Below are 26,279 nucleotides of genomic sequence, written 5' to 3' on the forward strand. Positions count from 1 at the left end.
TATCAGTAAATTGGTTGTTTGGCTGGCTAATATTTATTATTTTCACCATTATTTCTTTTTTTCTTTTTTTTTTTTTGAGACGGAGTTTCACTCTTGTTACCCAGGCTGGAGTGCAATGGCACGATCTCGGCTCACCGCAACTTCCGCCTCCTGGGTTCAGGCAATTCTCCTGCCTCAGCCTCCTGAGTAGCTGGGACTACAGGTGTGCACCACCATGCCCAGCTAATTTTTGTATTTTTAGTAGAGACGGGGTTTCACCATGTTGACCAGGATGGTCTCGATCTCTTGACCTCATGATTCACCATTATTTCTTTAAGCCTTTGCTTTCTCTGGATTCTTCACAGTCTCCTATTTTATTTTTTGACTGCAGTAGGTATCTCAAGAGAAATGTCAACATAAGAAGAAGGCACCTGCTAGCAGAGTGTGAACAGAATGATGAGGGCAGGCAATAAGCCTCAGATCAGAAATAGAGAAGGGAGTGGTCAACTCTGGGATAGCAAATCCTGCCTCACGTCTGCGGTGTCCTAGTCATTGCTGCACATTAGAATCACCTAGAGAGCTATCAAATCCTCCTGCTCCTTGAGCATTCGCCAGAACAATTAAATCAGAATTACCTGGGCTGCCTGGGGAATTCCAGTGTACAACCCAGTATAAAGAGGGCTTAAGTGCCCAGAGTTATTACTGGGATTCCATGCCCCAGCTGAACAGGGAGGATGGTTTAGCTCCAGATTTCTGTAGAGTCATGGTAGGGGTAGGAGGTGATGTTTCAGAAGCTTGGAAAAGATGCCCTGCTTCAGGCCCAGGGAAATGTGGGAACCCACAGACAGAGGACTCGTTGAAACTTGCGACCACTACATCCCTGTAGCATAACCCAAGGAAGTCTGGGTGGAGAATGGACAGTAGGGCTTTGTGAAGACTGTGGAGTGCATTTTAGAGAGATCAGTCTCAAAATGAGATGCAGGCCTTTATGAGGGCAAGGGAAAAATTTATGGTTTGTTGGGGCATGAAAAAAAGGCTTTTCTATCTTTCATCTTGAGAAATGTAAGTCCTCATGTGGTTGCTTTGTGTTTTCGCTTTTGTTTTCCACACGGTTGGTATAGGCAGTTCTAAATGCAGTTAATTTACTTCACAACTTGAGCAAGATTCTTCTTCACAGAATGTAATTCTATTGATTCAATTTCTATTAAAAAAAGAACATGGGATCCTTCCACAATCTACAGAACTGTAGGAAGGTGGATGTGGGTAGGAAGACAAGAGACACAGATTGAGTAGTAGGAGAAGACCAGCTGCAAAATGGCAAGGAAGCAGTGCCATGGACACGGTTTTGAAAAGCGGTAATAAAATAGGCAATCATGAGCATGGCAAAGATAATTTTGAATGCAGCATAGAGAAAACAAGGCAATTCATGAAATATGCATCTCCAAACCCCCAACTGGATTCGCGTTTGCATTTCCACTTCTTGCAAAATTGAAGGGAAAATCAAGTTACTAATACAGAGCAAAGCTGATTTGCTGTGTGGCATAGTCAGGAACTGAGACGTTCCATTATAGATAACTTCAGTCAACTGAATTATGCATCAACCAGCTCGTACAAATCTGGCCGCATGAGTAGTGCTGATCATAACTGGTTGAGGCTGTTGTACTCTATTTAGCAAACTCTTGGTCTTCTAGTTCTGCCTCAGCATTAAAAAGTTAATCTTATTGTGTTCTTTTCATCATCAAAGCCCACTCAGCCACAAGCACTGAGAAAGAGTTGTAGAGGATAAACAGATTAAAGGGCCTGGATTTGGAAGGAAAAACTCAGTGGAAGATTTGTTACGAGAGTTTTAATTTTTAACAGAGTGAGACTACTGCACCTAATCTGTCTGTGAGCCTTACTAGTGTGCCTCTTGAGAACAGTGTTCGTGCTGTTTCTGTTCTTTGTTTCCTTGAAATCAAGCTGAGACCCTACTATGATCACTCAGCCTGTGGAAGGTTTATGAGTATTCGCTGGCCTATCTGCAGAAAGGTCTTTGTGATTCCATCACCTGTGCCAAATAGCAACAGTTCTCTGGTAAATATGGGTCCTTATTTCTGAGCACGTTGATCAGACACTGGCTTTATTCTATTAAGATCGTTGTAGAAATACACTTACCTTCATTATTCCAATTGCACAAACCAGAAAGTATGACAAGGTAGATTTTTCCTCCACCTTTTCTTTCCCTTCCATCTATCAACTAAAACATGCTGAGAAACCACATACACAATGCTTACACTTGTAAACACTGAAGAAAACCAGTATCTCTTCAACTCTTTCTCTCTTCTATTCAAAGAGCATAGGCTTTCCTCTCCTACCTAATTCAGTTTGTATATTAACTATATTATTTTCTTCTCACTAGTACCTTGCCACTATACTATAAATAAAGCAACCTTCAAAAGCAATGCTACGCTATCCATTAGTTCCCACTTAAAAAACAAATTTTTATTCATTGTGGGGACCCAATGTATCTATACAGAGTGTTTGAAGCATATTCTTAATTGGTCCACTTTATCTTCTCATTTCTTACAGTTGGGGTTAAACACTTTTTCTTCAAAAGAGACTTGCTATTATAATTTTAAAAATATGCACTAGAGTTACTGATTACTCCATAACAACATATGCCCAAAACATGTACAGGTATGCGATTTCAAGCTAATCTTTGGATAATGGAGCTCCTAAAAAACTATTATTTCCCAGGGTGAAAGAATTGAAAAGGAAGCCAGGGTGTGAGGCACAGAACATGATAGTCCTTGTTTGCCTTTTTACATATACATAAATTGTTTGTGAATCGTATGCTATTTTGAGAATAATTGCCACTTGATGTCCCCTCTTGGCTTAAGTGTCACTATTTCTGATGATAATAACTAGGGTTTATGAATCAATTAATATGTGCTAGGGAATATATGAAAAGATTTACATGGACATTTTATTCTTAAAATGACCTGTTATGTTATTATTTTAGAATGAATTAAATGGTGCTATGGTTTGAAAGTTTATCATCTTCAAAATTCATGTTGAAATATAATTGCCAGCTGGGCATGGTGGCTCATGAGTGTAATTCCAGCACTTTGGGAGGCCAAGTGCATGAATCACTTGAGCTCGGGAGTTTGAGACTAGTCTGGGAAAAAATGGTGAAATCTCATCTCTAAAAAAAAAAAAAAATAGAAAAATTAGCTGAGTATGGTGGCATATGCCTGTGATCCCAACTACTCAGAAGGCCGAGGTGGGAGTATTGCTTGAGCCTGGGAGGTGGAGGTTGCAGTGAGTGGAGATCGCACCACTGCACTACCACGTGGATGATGGAGCAAGACCCTGTCTCAAAAAAACAAAAAAATGGATTTGCCATCGTGATAGTATTGTGAGGTGAGAACTGTAAGAGGGAGGTAGGTCATGAAGGCACCACCATCATGAATAAACTAATATCATTATCATAGGAGCGAGAGTGAGTTCCTCCTTCTTGTTCTTGCTCCTTCTCACTGTCTCACTTTCTGCCACATTATGACATAGCAAGAAGGTCCTCAACAAGATGCCAGCACCTTGACATTGGACTGTTCAGCCTCTAGGAATGAAAGCCAATAAATTTCTTTTTAACAAATTAACCAGTCTGTGGTATTCTATCATAGCCTCACAAAGTGGACTGAGACAGATGGGTAACTTGGGGGATTATAACCCAGGCTGTCTGATTCTAGAGGCAGCAGCCCCAATTATTACTCCAGATTGCCTCATTTTGAATGTTGTTACTTTAAGTTATAATAATCACTTTAAAATAGTGCTCATAATTAAAAGGCAGTACGAGACATATTCTTGGTCACTACCTTGTGTGTTGACGAGATCTAGGTTAGATTGGGGCTGTTAATAGCAATCTTGAACAATTATGTATGCGGCAGGAAGCTAAAGGCAGGTTTAAAGCACTTAGATGAGAAACGCTTTGCAATGTGGACATTTAGCTGATAAAAATACATTTAGTTTGCTAGAAAATAATTATAGGTCACCTTTAAAGAGTCTAAAACACATAGTAGTCAGATTATATCTGTCACAAGCTGTCAAAAATGGTTTTTATTGACCTAAAATTGTCTAGAGATTGTTCTAAATTCACATAATCTTACAGAATATGATTGTTTACATTTTAATTTTTGCAATAGCAGATATATGAGGAAAGATATATACTGTCACTCAGTGCATGGGAGTTAGTGGCAGGGCAAAGGTCACAAATGCTTTTTCTTCTTGATATGGACTCAGTGCAGCAATTCCACATGAAAGCAAATACCTTAGCAGTGGATTGCACTGATTACTTCCAAAATTTTTTGAGCTCATCTGCTCTTTCCTACTTACACTACTTAAGAAAGAAAAAAAAAAAGCAACTTGAGAAAAGAAGCAGCTTCTGGGGAAGCAGCTTCTGGGGTTTCACAAAATAATTCACAAAGAGCTCCTCAGTGCTGCATAAATATGGAGGAAAGAAAAGGAAAAAGAAATTCACGTAAGAAGATGAAAGTCTAACCCTAAGTGTGAGAAAGTGGCACAAAGAAAGTCCTAGACTGCTAATAGGCACAAGGTTTCTTTCTGGAAGGATGAGAATGTTTTCAAATTGATTCTGGGTGATACTGCACAACTCTGTAAATATTCTAAACAATCATTGAACTGGGTGAAACATTCATAAAATGGGTGAAATTTGTGGTATACAAAGTATATCTTAATAAAGCTGCCAAATAAGGAGAAAGGAAAAAAAAGGGGAAGAAGGTCCTAAAAATAACCACACAGAAACCATGGAGTACGCAAGTGAAAATCAACTCAGGAGAGAGGCAATGGCAATTTTACATCAATAGCACGTTTGTTCTAATATATGCTCCAGCATATCTAGAGATGCCCTTTTCAGGTTAAGTAGATGGATTATTTAAAATATTCTTCCCAAACGGAAACTGTTGCAGTGAGTAGATAGAAAGACATCCCTCTCAAGTTGTCCTTTCCATTCTAGCATTAAGGGCCTACTAATTTTCACTAGCATAAAACACTGAGAACTCAATCCTAAAACAAAAGCAGGAGATATGCTGAGTGACTTATAAACCCTTAAAGAGGGCTGGTTTAAATTTATATCTACTGGAAGCATTAATGGTTGTTCTGAAAAACAAAATCTAAATGGGTAATGTTAAAAATGGTTAGTATTAATTGCAAAGGGAACCTAATAAATGTTCCCCAACCTATTCTTTGAAGAAACTCAACCCCTTCTACCACCTAACGCTCTCCCCCAGAGACCCAGAGTGGCACCTTTTCCTAATTTTCATGAGCGTACTCTGCAGGCTAGGAGGAATATGGCTAATTGCTTAACAAGCAGAACCATAAATGCATGGCAAGTCTAGAATACATAAATGGCACATCATCCTAGGTTTAAAATGTCTGGCATAAATGAATGTTCCTATATGTATACCCCTTTTTACTCTTTCAGAATCACCCTTTCATTAGATGTAACACAGTCTAATCTATCAGCAAAAGAAGAGATCTTTAATCTCAGAGATAGCTTAATTATCAAAATTTGTGTAGGCCAATTGCCGATCTCCCAGACAAACTGTTACCAAATAGTCAGCTAATTATCCTGAAACACCTGACTTCAATACATTAGGAAGCAAACAGGGACTTTATTATTATACCTTATTAAGTTATTACTGATCGTGGTGTTAAATATTTTCAGAAATCCAGAACAAATGCTCTTTCAACTCTAATTAAACTTGATTTCCAAATTAATATTAATTACTGTATGTCAAAAAATAAATATTTTTTGGCCGGGGTAAATAGCAGGGAAATAAATCTCAAGCACTTTCAACATCAAAGGGATTGAAAACACTATCAGAGTTGATAACATCTTAGGTACAGACAGGATTAACTACCTGTCTTTGCTAGCAAACATCTTGCCCACAATCCCTGCTGATAAAACAAGTGACTTTTAGAATGCATTTAGATAGCATTAAAAATTTGACTATCTAAGACATAGTTTTTCTACATTTTCCCTCTATAACCAAATTTGTCATTATCTAAAGGTAGATAATGAAACTGAAGTTTAGAGACTACAGTTCCAGACTCATGAAAATATTCGGACTTCTAGTGCATGATTTTTATTACTTTCATATACATTCACAGAGCAGGGACTACATGTATCATAATAATAAACTACATTTGCAAGGAGCTTATAGTAGATATATGTTTTTGTCTGATTTTGTTTTTACCCAGTATGTATCCTTCATTGAAAATCATATGCTGAGAACTTCCACTTAGGTAAACAAGGTACAGAGGTTTAAGCCAATCAGCACCCTCTTTCTATAGAAATTAGATATGTAAGGAGCATGTGTAGTCCATTCAGAGCCAAAGAGATGTTATAAGGCTTTTTCTTGGGACTTCTGGGAAAAAGATTCTTACTTTCTCTGCATCCCTTTTGCTACTGGGAGAAACTTGGATGGGAATGGGCCCAACCCAGTGGAAGTGATGCTGAGAGGTTAAAAAGAAGAAATCTGATTAAGGTGATACTTTGTTTATTGTTTGAACAAACATTTGTGTGGCACTTACAATGGACCAGGCAATGTTTTAAGCACTTTACAAATACTACCTCCTTTATTGCTCTAAAAAAAATCCATGAGGTGGATACTGTCATAATATTGGCATTATAATTGAGGAAACCGAGAGACTAAGATGTTAAGAAACTTGCCTAATGTCAAACAGTTAATACATAAAGGAGCAGGAATTTGAACCCAAATGATCTGACTCCAATATCTGTGTGCTGAGCCACTTTGCTAGGGCCATACTTTAAGTCCCTGCATCAATGGTAAGGTGATATATACTCAACAGAGTTATTGAAAGAAGGAAAAAAAATTAAAAGAAGGAAGGATTTGTTGCATTTGCCCATTTCCCTGGTGTAAATATTCTCACTATGGCTGATTTCAAGCTGTTAGTAAGGTAGTGTTTGGTTTCCAAAAGTCGCCAAAATTTAATTATTGGAGAGTTGATACAAGCCAGTTCTGGTACTCCACTGGAACTTGCATCAAATCTCCCTTCCACAAGACTATTTTTTATAAAACTGTAATGTTTCTTTTGCTTTAAGCCACTTTTTGTTGGGTTTTTCTGTCTTTTGCAGTAAAGAGTCTTAATTAATATCAAGTTTCACAGATATGGAAATACTTCCACATAAATTGCTCTGTCACATTAAACCTCCACAGTAACCTCATGAGATAGGTGAGTCACTCAACCATTTTCCCATCTTACTCATCAGAAACTGAAGGTTGAGGGGGTTATGAATTTGGTTGATGCAGTACTGGTTACATAATATGCCAGACCCAGTGCAAAATGAAAATGTAGGGTCCTTTGTTCAAAAGTTGTTGAGAATTTTAAAATGGAGACAGAAGAGTGTTAAACGAAGTGGATGGCATTTCTTTTTTTTTTTTGAGACGGAGTTTCGCTCTTGTTACCCAGGCTGGAGTGCAATGGCGCGATCTCGGCTCACCGCAACCTCCGTCTCCTGGGTTCAGGCAATTCTCCTGCCTCAGCCTCCTGAGTAGCTGGGATTACAGGCACGCACCACCGTGCCCGGCTAATTTTTTGTATTTTTAGTAGAGACGGGGTTTCACCATGTTGACCAGGACGGTCTCAATCTCTTGACCTCGTGATCCACCCGCCTCGGCCTCCCAAAGTGCTGGGATTACAGGCATGAGCCACCGCGCCCGGCTGGATGGCATTTCTAAGCAAGGGAACTATGCAACAGCACAGGTCACACATCCATGATGGTGACCCTGGGTCTGTGTAACCCTGAAAAGCTGCAGAGGTGGTGTGTAAATCAAGATCCACAAGTCCCATAGCCCATAGTCCCCACTGCTTCCCTTCAAAGTGAAGGATCTGTAACTACAGTACTGATATTTCTACATAGAATTTGTTAACCTATTAATGATAGTAATATTTTATATTGTTGACCAGTTTAAAGTAAACACACATATCCACACTCAAAGACTCCTACGTTTCAATAGTTACAAATTAGATCACAGTATCCTAATCTTAATTACTTATTTATATTAAATTTTCTTTAGGCAATACAAAAAAGAAATCTTGCCTTAAACTATCTGGAGATAGCATCAGATAGAAAAAAAAGAGAAATCTTACCATAAATTTATTAAGATACCCATAGTGTACATTTTTAACTTTGCAAACAGAACCAGAAAAAGGAAACAAATAATATTTCACATATAAGATTTTTAATCATTCTACCTGATATGCTGCCTCATCCCCTGCCACACATAGCATGCAATTACTTCATTAAAAAAAATTTAGGCAACTCTCTATGTCCTGGGGATTTAAAAAAATACATCCACTTCTATTTCTCACTACGAAATTGAAGAAACACCTAAGTTGCCTCCTTCCTCATGGAAAACATGGGCTTAAGTACAGCTGCTTACAGTGCAATTACTATTAATATTTTTCAAAGTCTGATGACTTTTATTACTAAGATTCTCACATTCAAAAATCATTATATCTCATGAAAGTATTTTGTGATATATAATGATGAAATAATGAAATTGATGAAATGGGAAAAATTTTTATATAAAATAATATTTAGAGGTCATAATATGTGGTTTTATGTAACATCTAGGCTCTACTACTCACTGTTTGAGGATTTTAAAGAAACAGAAAACTCCCCACCACAATAAACAGCTGAATAATGCTTCAAACTTTATGCAAACAACCGACAGCTAGTTTATTATGAATTATAACCTAGAAGCAGAGGATCAGTATAAACATTGCTCTCAACAGTTCTATTTGCCTGTTGACTAACCTAGGCTATTTAATATTCATTTATGTCTGAAACATTAGAAGACAAGGGGTAGAATATTTCAGCATGGTCTGCAGAAATTTGGCAAAAACGCTTCAAGTAAGTAAATAAATACATAGATATGCTTTAAAGATGATTTTCTAAAACATTTTAAACTACAGTGTTTGTTAATGAGTAATGAAAATAAATGTATCACTAAAGAAAGGAGATTTCCACATTAGCACCAAAATGAGAGCATTTCAACCCATCACCTGTAGCAGTGTTACCTGCTCAGATCTGTTCTGGTGTTGATATTGGTATTGAGCAAAGGTATTACGGGAAGAAGTAATTTCATCCTCAAATTGTTTCTTCACCTTGGCCAAACCACCAGGCACTCTGCACATTTCTGACTCTTCCATTATCTAGGATGATTTAAGAAAAAGGAAAATTCAGCTTTACAGCTGTGCAGGATAGGATTCTCAAGCTATTTTTAAAATAGTTGACACTTATTGATAGGCAGTATCTTAGAAAGATATTCACATACACCATTATTTCAGTATGTCTTTAACAAAAATCTTAATAAATATATTCTCTCTAGATTGTTTTCTCATTTAGCAGTTTTTTGATATAAAGTCAGAAGAATCTTCAAAGTATTGAGCTAATTCCCTCTAATCTCAGATACATTTTTGTATCTGCAGATTAGATCTATTAGATTGCACAGTATTTCTCCTATAATATACAGACTAGTGGATATTAGAATAATGGGTTCAATTTTAACCCACAATAAGGTTGTTATTAAAATCCCAAACATCTATATAGGCAACATATTATTAAGAATAATTATTAAAATCATTTTTACTCACTCCAAATTTTTTAAATTCATAAGGATGAATAAAATAAAGAGCCTCAGAATATTCCTTATGTAAAAATATTAATATCAGTAATGTGACTACTTAAGTGATTTTGTACGTATTGAATGACATATTCTGTCATTTAATGCTTCTCCATGTTCTGTGAGATATGGATACCTATTACCCACATTTTAAAATAAAGAAATTGAGACTCAGAGGAGTAAGACAGCTTGTTAAGTTCTCACAGCTAGAACAGAAGTGCTGGCATTGGAATTTCAATCCACATCTGTCTGTCTTCATCACTGGCCTCAAAGAACAGACAGAAAAACAGCAGCGACACCTTCCGGGATTAGCACGCCCCAGGCATCAGCTCTGAGCACTGGCATGTCAGAATGAGGGGGCTTTAACATTAGAAGGGTTCTAGTCTGTCACTGTCATTTCACAAATGAGAAAACTAATTTTGATACGTATTATTGGAAGTAACTTGAAAAGCACCTGAGTAGTCTTGTGAGACTGCCCCCTCGGGAAGTGCAGAAGTAGCTCAGGCACATTGGTTTTGATGATTCAGCATGCTCCAGAGCCCAGCAGGCACTCAAGCCCAGATGGGATAACTCTCAAGCAAACAGGCTCCATGCCAGCCTTCCCTCCTCCAGGAAGATTCTAGTTCTGCTTGCAACTGGGAGACTTGGCAGCACTTCAAATCAAAGCAGGTCTCCTGAGGTCTGACCCAGTCCTGACATAACCTTCAAAACCTTAAGACCTCGAAAGTAACTGGGGGCCCCGGAGCTGAGAGGATTCTATACCATGGACTGGGGACTCTGGGGGTCCTGGATCTTTACCCAAACATGCAGTTTTTCAAATAGATATTAAAAAGTAGTACCTATCTTGGGGTTTGAGTTTCCTATACTCCAAAATATTATAGACTAATATTCAGGATTATCTAAATTACTAGCAAATACTCAAGTGGTTGCTTTACCAAGTTAATAACCTTTCCTCATTTATGTGGACTCTCAAATATTTCAGAATATGTGTGCTGGCTCTCTGAGAAGAGATGATTGTACTCTTGAGTGAACTAGGTATATATTGTGTCAAATTCTGCAACAAATTTTAAATGTAAATCCTAATCAATTACTTCTAGTTGATGTATGTTAAGGTCAGAAAAATGTACAGCACCCCTTTTGAAATTAAAGGTACAGTGAAAAAGAGGAAGGGTGAATTAAGGCCATAATATTTATTTTACCCCTTCTGCCATTTAATTTCTATAAATGGCTTTGCTGGATAAATTATAGATAGATAATATGTAAGTATTAAATTATAGACATTAAGGTAAGTATTGCTAAGAATAACCTTGTTGGTTCAAACAACGATTATGATGTCCAAATCATGGCAAATTAATTTGGCAAATCTTAGTATTATGCTTATCACTGGATGCTCTCCTGGTAAGTGCATTTTCACAAAAAGATCAATTCTTTTACTGGACAGGTTGCCTCTTATCTACAAAATGGATTAAAAAACAGATATACTGATTACTTTCCCTTAGCACTGCACTTTAGAAACAGACTACATTACACATGCAAAAATTATTATTATTTTTTTTTTTGAGACAGAGTCTCACTCAGCTCAGCCACCCAGGCAGGAGTGCAGTGGTATGATCTTGGCGCACTGCAACCACCGTCTCCCGGGTTCAAGCGATTCTTCTGTCTCAGCCTCCCAGGTAGCTGGGATTACAGGCACCTGCTGTCATGCCCAGCCATTTTTTAAAAATTTGTTTTATTTTAGTAGAGACGGGCTTCACCATGTTTGCCAGGCTGGTCTTGAACTCCCGACCTCAGGTGATCTGCCCACCTCAGTCTCCCAAAGTGCTAGGATTACAGGTGTGAGCTACCATGGATTTTTTTTTTTTTTTTTGAGACGGAGTTTCACTCTTGTTAACCAGGCTGGAGTGCAATGGCGCAATCTCGGCTCACCGCAACCTCCACCTCCTGGGTTCAGGCAATTCTGCCTCAGCCTCCTGAGTAGCTGGGATCACAGGCACGCGCCACCACGCCCAGCTAATTTTTTGTATTTTTAGTAGAGACGGGGTTTCACCATGTTGACCAGGATGGTCTCGATCTCTTGACCTCATGATCCACCCGCCTCAGCCTCCCAAAGTGCTGGGATTACAGGCGTGAGCCACCGCGCCCGGCCCATGGATTATTTTTAATGGTAGTACTAATGCTGTCCCTACCACTCCTGGTACTATCATCACACCATTGCAGCTACTCATTCACCTGAGACAAATTTCTGAGATACAGTTCAGTGGTGGTGCTAAGGTTTCCTTCTTCCACCCAGCGTGTAGATGAACGTTTACACATGTGAGATGGCAAGACTTATTCAAGAAGCATTCTGTAGCCATAACTGGGAGTGATGCTTCCTTGCTCAAAGTTACCTTTCCTGTAACTTTGCCTTATTTAGTGTCATGCTCTAAATGTCTCAACTAATCCATGTTGTTATCACTGACCCCATAACTGAAATTGCTTTGTGTTGAAACTTTTTATGCTTACCATTAGAAAATTCTGTGTTTCTTATTATTCGGCTCCAAGGTTTGGAATCTAATGGATATGCTGATAATAATATGTTAATTTGAATAGCTAACAGTTAAATCTAGGTAAATATACCACATAGTCTTCAAGTTCTTTTTACAAAAAAACTGTTCTTGGGTTATAGGGCATAACATAAATAATATAATATTGGGAATTGGACAGACAGTGATTCTAATTCCAGCACTAACAACTAAAACCTTGGGCTACAGCTCTCAAACTCAGTTTTCTTTCTTAGAAACAGGGCATAGCAATATTTTCCTCACAGATGTTTTTGTGGATATTAAAAAAGGTAAAGGGAATAAAATTGCACAGACCTGAAAATGAATCTGGCATTTTAATTCGTTGTTCAACATGTTTTACTTCTCCCTCTCTTTTAGGGGACTTCTACAGACCACCACTGTTTCATGAGCATAACTTTCATTTAGGTACAGCCAAATGCCGTCTGACCGAGTCTAAGGCAAGGAAGAACCAATTGTCTTTACATGTGTAAATATGATTGCCTCCTCACTACCTAATTTTATAAGCTCCTATGAGTAACTTTCTCTTGGTTTTCTTGTCTATAAAATGAGCAGGGAAGAAAGGATTACTACATTCTTTACATGTAATCATTTTCAGAGTAGCCCTGAAGTTTAGAGTTTGTATTAAATAATGGGATCATTTAGTTTCCGTATGTGTCCAATGTAAACATTCCCATTAAAAACACATTATAAATATATATCATGCCCTGATACCACTTTTTAAATGTATATTCTCATAGTACCTGGCAAAATCAATATTCCTAAATCAAATATTGTTTACTAAATATATATAGTAGATTCAGTTTGGGTCTGATTCTGTGACTTCCAGATTTTGCATTTAAAATTTTGGGCTAATTGTGGAGATAGAGACAGTCACAGGCAGTTGCCATGATTTTTTTGGTGTGTGTATGTGGGGTGGGAGTAGATTGAACAAGCATTTCATGCACATAATTAAATAAACAATTATTTTGCTTTGCTTTTGATGTTTACCAGGATTCTGCTGAGATAATATATGTGCTCTTCTTTCTCACAATACTTGCTTAGGGCCAAACCATATAGTATAATAGATATTTTGGGGGCCAAAAATACTGTCTCATTTAAGAAAGAGGAGGAAGTTGAATTCAGTTAGAAGAATACAGGAGTCAAGAGACTAGGAATCTAGCTTGGCCTCCTCACTACCTAATCTTATAATCCCCTATAAGTTACTTTCTCTTGGTTTTCTTGTAAATAAAACGGGCAGGAAAGAGAGGATTATTACATTCTTTATATGTAGACATTTTCAGATTAGCCCTAAAGGTTTTGATTTTGTATTAAATAATGGCATCATTTAGTTTCCCTGTGTGTTTAAACATTCCATTTTTAAACACATTATAAGTATATATCATGCCCTGATTCCATTTTAAAAAAATGTGTATTCTCATAGTACCTGGCAAGATCAGTCTTCCTAAATCAAATATTGTTTACTGAATAACCAGTTTTTAACTAGGTATTTTCACAATCAACTGTTTCCTCATGAATCATTTCTCTAATTTAGAATACAAATAAGTTCCTCAATTCTCCAGCAGGGGGTGCCATCGAAGAAGACTGGCAGGAGGTACCGTAGTGCCACTGTTTATTTTGGAAGTGATCCAGATACTTATGTCACTTCTGTACATTCATTCCAAATCTAAGCTGTGTCTAAAATGTATTTTAATGACTATGTGAAAACTTAAATGTCATCTAGAATTGCATTTTTAAATGAGTTTGGCACAGTCAGCCTTGTCTCTAAATAATTTGTAAAGAAGCATGTTAAGTGTAGCTATTTTAATACAACACCCATTTTGGCTCTCTCTCTCTCTCTCTCTCTCTCTCTCTCTCTCTCTCTCTCTCTCTCTCTCTCTCTCTCTCTCTCTCTCTCTCGCTCTCTCTCTGTCTCTCTCATATACAACTAGGCTAATTTGGAGATTATAATTATTAAAAAATTCTTCTATTAAGTTGAAGGCCAGAGAATACAGAACCCGAAAATTCTTTTGAATATGACTTTATAATGCATTGGCTCTAAAAATTGGTGGTCTTACTGTGTCCTGCAGTTTCCTATAATCGTAATTGGTTTAGCAGAGTGTCTACATTGCTAATCTCTCTCATTTTTATGTTGATTAAACCTTTTCTAATGGATTTAGTGCATACAGAGAAATGAGAAAAGCCGAAGAAATTATACTGCCAGTGAATTTAAATGAGCCATATATGAGACCAAGGAGGGTGGCGTGCAAACCCACGTTATTAAAACTTGAAATTAATTCCCAGCCTTCCTGAGGAGAACATTTACAGGTTAAGTGATAATGATGATAATAATAACACGTTTATACAGTGCCTTATGGCTTACATGTAAATTATCTCTTTGATTCCTCACCAAGACCTGGTATGGTAAATGATGATCCCCATTTTTCCGCCAAGGAAACTGAAGCTCAGAGAGGAGTTAAGAGAGTAGTTAAGGGCCCAGCGTGTGGTTTGTGCCTGTAATCCGAGCACTTTGGGAGGCTGAGGCGGGCAGATCATGAGGTCAAGAGATCGAGGCCATCATGGCCAACATGGTGAGACTCTGTCTCTACTAAAAATACAAAAATTAGTCAGGCATGGTGGGGTGCACCTGTAGTCCAAGCAATGCAGGAGACTGATGCAGGAGAATGGCTTGAACCCAGGAAGCGGAGGTTGCAGTGATTCAAGATTGCGTCACTGCACTCCAGCCTGGCGACAGAGTGAGATTCTGCCTCAAAAAAAAAAAAAAAAAAAAAAAAAAAAAGTTCAAATTTACGCAATTAATAAGTACCACAGCACAGTTGAAGCTTACATTCAGATCGTCTGGATTTATTACACACATTATTTTTGTACTCTTTCTACTTTAGCCCCCGTCCAGTAGTATTCTTACATTTCAAATACAAAGAGGGAATTTAGACAGACAGTAAGCACATCGCCTAATGCAAAACCATTAGGAGTAGCTTACATTAGCAGAGAAGCTGCGGCAGTCACCCCTGGAAACAGCTGCCTGGTACCTCGCCATCCGCTCCTTCAGGGAGACCACCTCGTGGACGTCTGACACACCGTCACCCCGAGCAGCACTGTCTTCTGCAAGTCCACGCTCAGGTTTATCAGGGCCAACAGTCTCTGAAGGGAAATGGAGCATGCTTAGATATGTGTTAAGCTTTAAGAAGAAAACAGCTAAAATATTTGATCTTGTAAAATAGACTGTAACATTTCACAATATTTTCAATGTCTCATGATCATCTCCTTCAAGCTTTCTAGCAAAGTTACAAAATGTGTGTATAAGAGCACAAACTTATGTAAACAGAAAAAAAAATTCCCCCTCCTACTTTTGCAATTACCGTGATGAGAAATAGTTATTTAGTAACAGATGTAAAATAAAAATTAACATTTCTCAAGCACTATGTTTTGAACTTATGCTAAATTCTATGTGCATTTTCAAAATTACTTTTCTAATAATCTTGTGAGGTAGGCAATATTATTTTCTAAAATTTATATAAGACTTTCCAAGGATCACACCTTTAGTAAGCGGCAGATGTGAATATGGTTTGATGAAGTCTCTAATAACAAGTCTAAGAGTTGCTACTTGCTTCTCTCCTCACCCCTCAACTTTAAAGGAGATACACCTGGCTAAAATACACAAATGCTGTGGATACTATAGGCTGTAGATTTCTTTTTCTTTTCTTCATAGAGGCATGTATTACATAAGAAAGAAATAACAGTATCATTAGAAACAGCTTCTTCAGGCACCCATTTCGGGGAGCCTAATATTTACCCACTTAAGCCAACTACTTGGCAAAAATGCAGGGTAGGAGGAAGTACATATCGGGAAATGGTGTGAAAGATTGATTGCACAATCACAGAATAACAGTTGTTAGAAACAGAATGATCTTAAAGACCATGGAATCTAACCCAATCTAATCAATCCCTTTTAGGCAGAAGAAAACATATGCCTGAATGTTTCCTTATGTGAAAGGTACATAAAGACCCTCCATTTTTATGTGATTCTCCATGGCTATTTAGCTTATGTATGCCAGAACTGATCTCAAAACTAGTTTTTCTTATTTAATCTACTGATCTTTGTTGTGATCCCTCTGCTATTCACTCTTTTTGTTTACTATTCACTCTTTTTTTTTTTTTTTTTTTTTTTGAGACAGAGTATCTCTCTTGTCACCCAGGCTGGAGCACAATGGTGTGATCTCAAATCACTGCAACCTCCTCCTTCTGAGTTCAAGCAATTCTCCTGCCTCAGTCTCCTGAGTAGCTGGGATTACAGGTGTGCGCTACCGCAGCTGGCCAATTTTTGTATTTTAAGTAGAGACGGGGTTTCATCGTGTTGGCCAGTCTGGTCTTGAACTCCTGACCTCAGGTGATCCACCCGCGTCGGCCTCCCAAAGTGTTGGGATTACAGGCGTGAGTCAACACGCCCAGCCTACTATCCACTCTTAGATGGTTTTGTTTCCAAAATTATTTCAGGGACATGATATTAGTATGTATATATGTGCTTTTGTATGTGAGTTTACATATCTGCATCACTCATTCATGCATCTCCTGCCTTTCACCCTTAGGTCTGGCAGTTCCTGGGGCTTACAGGGTAGAGCTCTTTGTAGTACTTTCTTATTTCGGTTGGTGTAATTTAATCACTATCAACCAAGGCCCAAATAACCTCAAATAAAAGCCAAGCTGTTCTTTCCCTTGCCCATTTTCCTCTCTCTTCCCTCAGCTTTCAGCCCCAACATTTAACCATCTTATTGAATTGTTTGGTTTTTCTATTAGCGTCTTCAAGGTTTATGTACACAACAGCCACTGAGAACAATTTCTGTGGCCTAGAAAAAATTAAAACTCATTTTAATTTTGACACCTTCCTGGACTATATGGTTTTCCATAGAGACTTCTTATTCAGTGAACACTTTCATATATCGTAATTAAAATAGTAAAAATACTTAACATGCTATCAAAAATAAAAATAAAAATAAAAAGGAATAGGACATTGTATTATATTAATGCTGATTGCACAACATTGATTATGTTCACAACAAATGCTAGTTATCTTTGAAATTCACCTGTCATCCGAAACTTCATAGCCATAAAAAGACTCTTCCTCTTGATTCTGATAAAGAGATTCCCAACAATCACTGAAAGACTTTCACATGCTGTGGAAAAGCTGTTTATTTTTCCCTGTGGATTATATATCAGCACAGATGAATTCAGTTTACATTCAACTGTGCTGTTCTTACTTTGCTGTGAATGAATGTCATATAGATTTTGTTGAACATAGCACCCTAAATTTTTGCACATTAAAACATAAATTTTATTCCTTGTATTATCCATAAAAGATGCCATTCTTTTGGTAATCTTAATAGGTCAGGCTTTTTGTTGTCGTTGTTGCTAAAATTTATGAATAGTATTTCTCTTTCAAGTATTTGACTTTTAACATTTTTTAATGACAAAATGCCCAACAATATTTGTCAAAAAGAAATCAGTGGCCTGAGTATTGAGATATTTGGATTCCATTGCTCATGGCCATTTCGGATGATCATAGAAAAGAGTCTCTCTCTGTTCCTGCTCCCACCCCACCTGTTTTTCCCCTATCAGTGACTGCATACTCAGGTAGGGTGTTGGATTACAAAAATTACCTTGAACCAATAGGCTGTATCCATATTATTTCCTAACCCTCTAATCAATGTCTATCAATTTATTAATCTGAAAAATGAGGTGATACTTCCTGCACAGTCTACTATAATGCAGTGCACCCATAGCTGATAACACCTGATGTAAATTTTTAGGGTACGCAAGTAAGCCCCTTCCTTGGGGATGTAGAGGAAAATGAGGTGCTTGACCTCATAATACTTAATTCCACAAGGCTTGATGCAATTGAGTTTGAAGAGCAGTATAAAATGAGTTTATGGTATTATTTAAAGAGAAAGCAGACTTAGGAGAACAAATAATGTTTATTGTCATACAACACTTGTGGAAAAATAGGGAATGATAAAACCATTAATTATGCAAGTCAGACAGGAAAGGAACAAACTAAAAGGCTAAAGTTCTCTGTGAAAAAACGGAAGGGAAAATTTAAATTTTCAAATGACTATTACTCTTAGAAAGCATCATAAATATTAATATCAATAAATCATTTTGTTGGAAGTTTTCACCTCTAAGGCTTAGAGGTAATTTATTGTACAGATGAGTAATCCAAAATCTAAAGAAGTTCAGTGAATTCTCCCAAATCTTGAGTTAATGTGTAGGTGGGCTTAGAATTCATTGTGCAGTAAATATAGAAAGCATGCATTTATTCACATATATGAAAATAATATATAATCTATTCAAAATATTCATTCTTTGTGTAATAAAATACATCATACTAAGCAGAAAAAACATATAGAGAATCACTTGGGAAGAAGATGAAACGCTAAAAAATACAATCTATTATCATGGCAACTATTAGATATCAAATATAAGAATGTCTATTATAAGGGTTTTGAGGTTCTTAGAAAAAATACTTACATTGTAATTTCAATATAATAGAAAAAGTCATATACTATGGATAGCTCCGACTTACGCCTATTTTTAGATTCTTAAACCATGAGAAATTGTGTGACTAGAGGTCTTTTTTCTCAAGCCCAAAACATGCTTTTCTTCTGCAGTTTTTAGACACAAACTAAATTGATCAATAAAATTTAACCGGGTTATAAAAATTCATTATGCCTTCCTGAATTTTATTTTCTATGGAGAGTCCATGTTTAAAACATTTAAAAAACACACATTAGTACAATATTTATAGGGCAGAACACTTCCTTTCTCGACCAATTATTCACGTTTGCAGTCCGTAACAGAAAGGATTGCTTAGCTACCCTCTGTGTTTCCTTGAAGTTAGTAAGATGTCAGAGACAGAAAACCGTGAGGAATAGTCAATGTAATTAATACATTCTAGAATTTTCTCCTAATTTTACAAATTATACAATCAGATAAAGAATTATTATGAATATGTACAGATTAATATATAGAGATATTTCAAAAAGAGTATTGATAGATACATTATGAACCATCCTAAACTAGCTGTTCAGGAAATTCCAAATTTGGAATTCAGTGATTTATAGAAATGATATGTTCTTACAACATTAAGAAGTGGAAAATCTATCATTTCCCATTAAGCAATTATCAAAAAATCTGAATTAAGTTATAAATATGATCCTAAATTTTTCATAGAGTTACAATTTGGAAATAAACATCAGTGGCTTGATACATAGAGTTAGGGTCAATGTGTTGCTCAAAAATACAGGCAGAGCCTGAAAAAATATGTGCAGAAGACACTTACTGTGTCTGGGTTCACAAGGCCAACAGCTTTGTCATGATCTTATTTCTAAAGCCAGATTGCATCTCATTACATTCTCTAAATGTAAAAATTTCTTATTACTTTCAAAATATGAGAGATATTCTTAAATTGTACTTGTGGATAGTCTTATGGAAAGGACGACTGTGTAGCAATACAATTGATAGTACTAGGAGAGAGATATATTAATATTGGTGCTTTAAAAGGGGCTTAAACATGGTTTAAATTTGTATGAGTCATCTCATTTCTTTTCCCGTCTGCCTTCCCATTGTAGACAATGCAAAAGTCTACAGAATAAAATGGAAAGCACTTTGAACTCCTTATTGCTTTCAGAGACCACTTGGTAGTGTCTGGGTTGTGAGGCTGATATGGGCCATGTCTGATTTATAGCAGACACTTGGCTCAGGTGAAGTCAGAAGACAAGACATTTGCCAAAGATGAGAAAAGAACTAAAGATATTCAAACATTTTGAAGAATTAAAATATACATCAAAGGCAGTAAATTGGATAATATATGCTATAGAAAAGAAAATCAATAGCATACTAGCAGCAATAGGAAATACAGCAAAGATGGAGAACAGAGTAAAATCCATACTACAGGCATTTCAGTGCAAGGGTCGGGGAGTAGGTAGAAGAAATAAGATATACTAGAAGAAAAAGTGCGCAAAAAATGAAATTTGGGCATAGATTGAAAATATTTACCACAACCCAGGAATAAAGTTAATTTAAACATACTGACATATTGGCAAATCCTGGTGAACATTTTAAGTTCATGGAAAAAGAAGAATTCTATAGTTATCCAGACACATGAAGACTATCTGTGATGAAAAAACAACATTCAGATATCCTTAGATGTTTCCTTTATGATGCCAAACACCAAAGGGAATTAGAGAACCAGTTACCGGTTACTGAAATTTTTGTTTTGTGAGCCAGAGTTTACATGAGTCCAAGTTGATAACCATGTGAGAAGGCAATAAAAAATCAAACACAGAGCATGTAATAACAAAAGGCAACCCAAAAGAAAACGAAGGCCCTCGAAATACAATACCTAAACAATAAGGCAGGCATAAAAATAAATAGTTACATTTATTTGTTTATAATTAAAAGTATTAGTCATAGAAATAATCAGAGGTCAAACTCCTCATCGAAGGATGAAGGCAAATAACCTAATGATGTACAATGTGCAATAAATAGATACAAAACAAACAACATAATTAAAAAATATATTGGTCAAAAAATTACCAGGCAAAAACAAATGAAGAAAAGTTGTCATTACTATGCTACTTTCATGAAAAGTATCCTTAAAAACAAATTATTCATATTTTAAATGAGATAGAGGACCATTCTGTATCTAAAAGATACCATTCACTATGAAGCTGGAATAACTGTTGACCGCTACATGCTGATTAGCACAGTACAGCAACATAAAACGCCATTAGTAACAAGGAAAAGAAAACCTTTATGAGAAAATAATAGCTGTGGGTGACTTTAACGTATCTTTCTACATCTTGCCAAATGGAAGTTCAAAAATAAATGATTTTGAATTATATGATTGTATATAAGTTGAATTATCTGCTTATATAGTTATACAATTAATTAGGTTTATGTAATTATGTAATTGATAAGGTATATTCATATTCATTATCACGAAACAAATATTGATTATCTACAAAAAGCATAAGATACATTCACTATCTTTCAGGGCTTTCAGTATAGTTGGAGGGACAGGGTGTTACAGCCAGTGTGTAATGGGCTTGTACCAGTTGAGTTGGGAGCCTACAGCAAGGACATTAATCCACCGGGGTATAGTTAGTGAAGCACGTGTCAGGAAAGGCATCCTGAAACGTAGAACATCTGAACGGGATCCTGAAGGAGTTGGCCATGTGAATACGTGTTACAGGGAAAGATGCAAAAGGGGATGAAACTACAGCACTGTCAACAAATTGTGTTGAGAAAATTGGGTAACAATTTTGAGGAAAATGTTGAGATCCCCACCTCACAGCATTTTGTGGATGAAATACCAGATGTGCTAAAGAGTTAAATATTTTTTTTTAAATTATGAATCTCTAGAGAAATAGAAGCAGTTCTTAAAATGGTTTCAACTGGACTTCGTAAGCATAAGAATTCAAAGTAAAAATATTTTAAGCAAAATTTGTAAGAGAAAATAAAAATTGGAAAAGGATAATTATAATAAATACACGTTTAGTTTCAGCGAAGAACACTCATGAGCCAGAAAAAAAGTGCTAATATTGAAAAATGGATAAAGGACCTGAAAGAATTATTCACAAATGAGAAATTCATCGTAAAGATGTATAAAGTGCTTTCTATGTGTCAGAATATTAATCTATGTAATGCTCTCAATCATATTAGGAGATAGAGGCTATTTTATTTTTTATCTCCATTTTACAGGAAAGGAAACAGAGACAGTTTCTAAAACCTACACCAGTTCAGGCAGCTGGTGAGTTTTGAGCTGGGAAAGGAAGCTCAGCAATCTGGCCTCAGTCTCTGTAACAACTCCAATTCTGATGCTACCTCTTAAGAAGGACCAGTGTTCAACAACAAACAAAATCACTATGCCCAGTGAACAAATGAGGGAAACAACAAAGAGATGCCTTTTTCTGTTATGAACCGACTCATACTGCATATACAATAAAAATATCCATAATATTCCCAGATGGCTAGTTCAGTGTCTAACTGTGACACAAAATAAATTCTAAAGTTAACAATAATTTAAACTGTTTAGCAGAAAAACCAGAATTTATTATTTTTTCTTTGAAATTTGCTAAAACCGACGTAAGAAGCCTCATTTAATCCCACCTAGGAACCAGGCAAAGTGTGCTGGTGAATCCTATGGAAGCTGCAAAGCTGAAGCTATTATAGATACCGGCTTCAAGAAGGCAAGACACATCAATAGCCTTGCTACTTTATTCTAGATGCATTATGAAGAACTCAGCTGTTTAGTTCTTGAGAAAAATGATTTAGAACTACATTGGGAAAATGATGAACTAAATTCTGTCAAACCTAAATACATGATCTATAACCCAGCTTGGATTTGTGTGCAGGATATCATACCAATACACGTATCATAGGCTCAGAGCCATCAGCATGAATAAATTTTTCTATAATTCTTAATATTTGCAAATCCCTCAGCTAATAATAAAATTCATCTCATTTTAAGCATTCAGAATGCTACTGCCAAGTGAAATTTGTAATCAATTTGAGTTTTATATATTCTTATCCTCATTTGAATATTATAAAACAAATAAATAGATGGAGAATAAAATGAAAGGAGGTCTACAGCACAGTCCTGCATTAATTCAGAGTTCTTAAAAAACATGGAGAAGAAGGGTGAGGGAATAAAAATGAGTGGAAGTAAGCACAAAAACCATCTTGTAGCATTTTTTTTCCAGCAAATGAACACAGTGACTCAGATTCAATTTCTTAAACTAACCTCCTTATGACCCTATTCCCCCAAAATGCATTATTATTGTATGTGTACGTGTCACCTTTCGAAAAATCCATCCATTCATCTGATTACTTGGGCTTTATACATTCACAAAAGAAGATCTCCTGTGTTAATAAAAAGGATTAGTTCTCACTTTCTTACTAAGTCCCTACTAGCTAGTATCTCCTGGTTCACCATATACTGGAAGAGATCCTTTAAATCCAGGCAACTGGAAGGAAGACAAAATTCAGCATTGTAATAGATAGAACATTGGTCCCCCAAAGATGTTCACATCCTAATCCCCAGGACCTATGAATATGTGAGCTTACATAGCAAAGGGGATTTTGCAGATATGGTAAAGTTGGGGATTTTGCAGATATGTTAAAGTTGAGGATTTTGAGATGAGAAGATTATGCTAGATTATCCAAGTGGGTTCCATGTAATCACAAGGTTCATTATAAGTCAAAGAAGGAGTCAGGAGAGTTAGACAGGAGATGTGATGACAGAAATGGGAGAGTGAGGAGATTGATTTGAAGATTCTACACTGCTGGCTTTGAAGGTAGAACTAAGGTCCACAAATCGACGAATACAAGCAGCTTCTAAAAGCTGGAAAAGGCAAATAAACAGATTCTCCTCCGAGATCTTCTGGAGGAAGCTTGGTGTAGCGAACACCTTACTTTTTTCCCAGTGAAACCCACTTTGGACTTCGGACCTCCAGAACTGTAAGATAATAGATGAGTGCTATTGGAATCTGTTGCATTTTGGTAATTTGGTGCAGCAGCAATAGGACGCTGACACAAACATTCACTGTACACATACATATGTCTGTCCAAGTCGCAAATTGCTACATACTAGATACTTTTAAAGGCATATTTCGGTTCCAGCTCCCCAAATTGCAAAGACACATAAATACACAAACCATGACATGATAGAGCCATCTCTGAAGTTACACTTCATGTCCCAAAGAAGAAATGCCCGCCTACCCGATAAGACTCAGCTTAAGTGTCCATTTAGATTCTAATCTCTCTGTATAATAGGACTGCTATTTCCAACTGCTGTCGCTTCTTTTTCTATAGACATGTCCTCTGTCTTTTGCAGCTCCTATCATCTCATGGGAAGTACTTCTGGTACCAGAGCAGTTATGAATTAAGAAAATTTAATCAGAAGTCAGGTAATTATTAGTATAAAAATGTTGCTAGTTTGGATATATATGAAAATTAAATCATACTGCTATTAAACATTTTTAAATTAATTGGTTAGCTTAGAGATTTGGCCAGTTTAAAAAAATCAATAATTGAATAAAATGACTTAAATTTCATTGAAATAGTCTAATAAATTAGAATCATTAAATGCCTATAGATGGTGCATATTTTTACAGCATAAGTCTCTTGTTGGACATTTCTCTAGTACAATCAGACTTATATTACACTATAATATTGATAGCTATCAGTTAATGAATATAATGTGTTAATCATGTTACATGTATTATCCCATTAATTCTCATAACAACCATATCTGATGGGTGGTTTATTCCCATTTTACTGATGAGGAAGTAATGCTCAGAAGATAATATATAGTAAGTAGCTGACCCTGAAGTTGATTTCAAGTATTTCTGCATACAACTTTCAACTCTACACAGTCTCTCATGTAAATGTATTTTCATTAAAATATAACATTTTTATTTCAAGGTAGATTTTTAATTAAGGATGTGAAACTTCTTTTCTGCTTCCTGAATATATGAACATAAATCCTTTCTAGACATTGACTTCAGCATAATCTAAGGATAAATCAAAGGGAAACCAATACGCTGAATTCCCATAGCTACAAGTGGCTCTTTTTCATTCTTGCAAGCTTGAGTTTAGAAGTAGAAATCAAAGCAAATTCCTCAGCTACGTTGCTTTGGTCACTGTAGAGATCAAACTTGAGAAGGGGTTAAGGTTAGGTCCAATTGAACAGAGAAGGGAATAAAGTTCACTGTAAAGAAGGGAAAATGCAAAGCAGGGGACACTGGTCTCATTTTTAGGTGATCTACTATGCCCCAGGGGATGGGAGGTGGTGGTGCCCTTTCATCCAAATGTCCCCTTGTCTCAATCTGCATCACAGCTATATACTGAAGGTATATAGTACATTTTCTTCCTTCCTTCCTTCCTCCCTCCCTCCCTCCCTCTCTCTCTTTCTTTTTCTTTCTTTTGTTCTTTCTTCCTTTCTCTCGCTCCCTCTTTCTCTTTCTCTCCTTCCTCCTTCCTTCCTTTTCTTTTTTCTTTTCTTTTTTTTGGACTGAGTTTCACTCTATCACCCAGGCTGGAGTGCAGTGGCAAAATCTCGGCTCAGTGCAACCCCTGCATCCTGGGTTCAATTGATTCTCCTGCCTCAGCCTCCTGAGTAGCTGGGACTACAGGTGACTGCTACCACGCCTGGCTGATTTTTGTACTTTTAGTAGAGACAGGGTTTTGCCATGTTGGCCAGGCTGGTCTCAAACTCCTGACCTCAAGTGATCTGCCCACCTTGGCCTCCCCAAGTGCTGGGATTACAGGCATGAGCCACCACACCTGGCAGGTATATGGTACATTTTCCTCTTAGGGCTTTAGTCATGCATTCTATAAACATCTACTTCCCATCTACTGTTAGCTAGGCACAGTTGTCAGAGTTGGAGACAGATTAATCACCATTATAGTCAGTCATGCTCCACTTGAAGAGAGAAAAAAAGAATAACACTAGAAAGATTCTGAAGAAATACAGTATTGATCTGACCTTATCTCTAAAAAGATAAATATAACAGGTTTTATGAATGTATATGACATGCAAAGTGTTAGTCCATCTGTGGTTTTGGCACTAGGCCATCAACCACCAATTTTTCACCTACAAGGAACATGGAAGTCCACTGAAAATGTAAAGTTCATGAAAATCACCCTAGCACATCACGCTGTAGAGACAGATCAGTTCTTTCCACCTTGACCCCCTTAATGGTTCCTCACGTTTCTTCCTGCTCTGTCTTTTTTTAGGTAAAACCATGAAATCGTCATTCAAAGTTGCTCACTTTTTAAAAATTTCACATGAGGCCTTTGAGCAATGGACTTGGCACAGTGAACCTTGATCCTGACCTGGACCAGCCCCGGTGATTACTAGGCCAGTCTTTAAGTCCCTGCTGCTCTGCGGCTGCCTACCAAAGGCAAAGAGAAGGAAACTGTACCCTTCATTGATGATTAGTTCTGCTGTGGCTCTACTAAGTACCCATGTGTT

General features: G+C 36.8%; 1 protein-coding gene across 3 annotated transcripts in view; it reads right to left on the reverse strand.

Moving 5' to 3' along the window:
* Positions 1-26,279, reverse strand: part of XIRP2 (xin actin binding repeat containing 2) — a 72,476-nt gene that overhangs the window by 33,382 nt on the left and 12,815 nt on the right. For all 3 annotated transcript variants that reach the window (XM_012440635.2, XM_012440636.2, XM_012440634.3), the window contains exons 2-3: positions 15,228-15,388; positions 9,085-9,219 (exon numbers count right to left, since the gene is read on the reverse strand). In XM_012440635.2, coding sequence (XP_012296058.2) covers positions 9,085-9,219; positions 15,228-15,284 — 192 coding nt within the window. In that variant the 5' untranslated portion in view covers positions 15,285-15,388. The remainder of the gene's footprint in view (positions 1-9,084; positions 9,220-15,227; positions 15,389-26,279) is intronic.

The sequence above is a fragment of the Aotus nancymaae genome, unplaced genomic scaffold (assembly GCF_030222135.1).
Source record: "Aotus nancymaae isolate 86718 unplaced genomic scaffold, 86718_ANA_hifiasm-v0.15.2.pri h1tg000029l, whole genome shotgun sequence".
Taxonomy (NCBI): Eukaryota; Metazoa; Chordata; class Mammalia; order Primates; family Aotidae; genus Aotus; species Aotus nancymaae.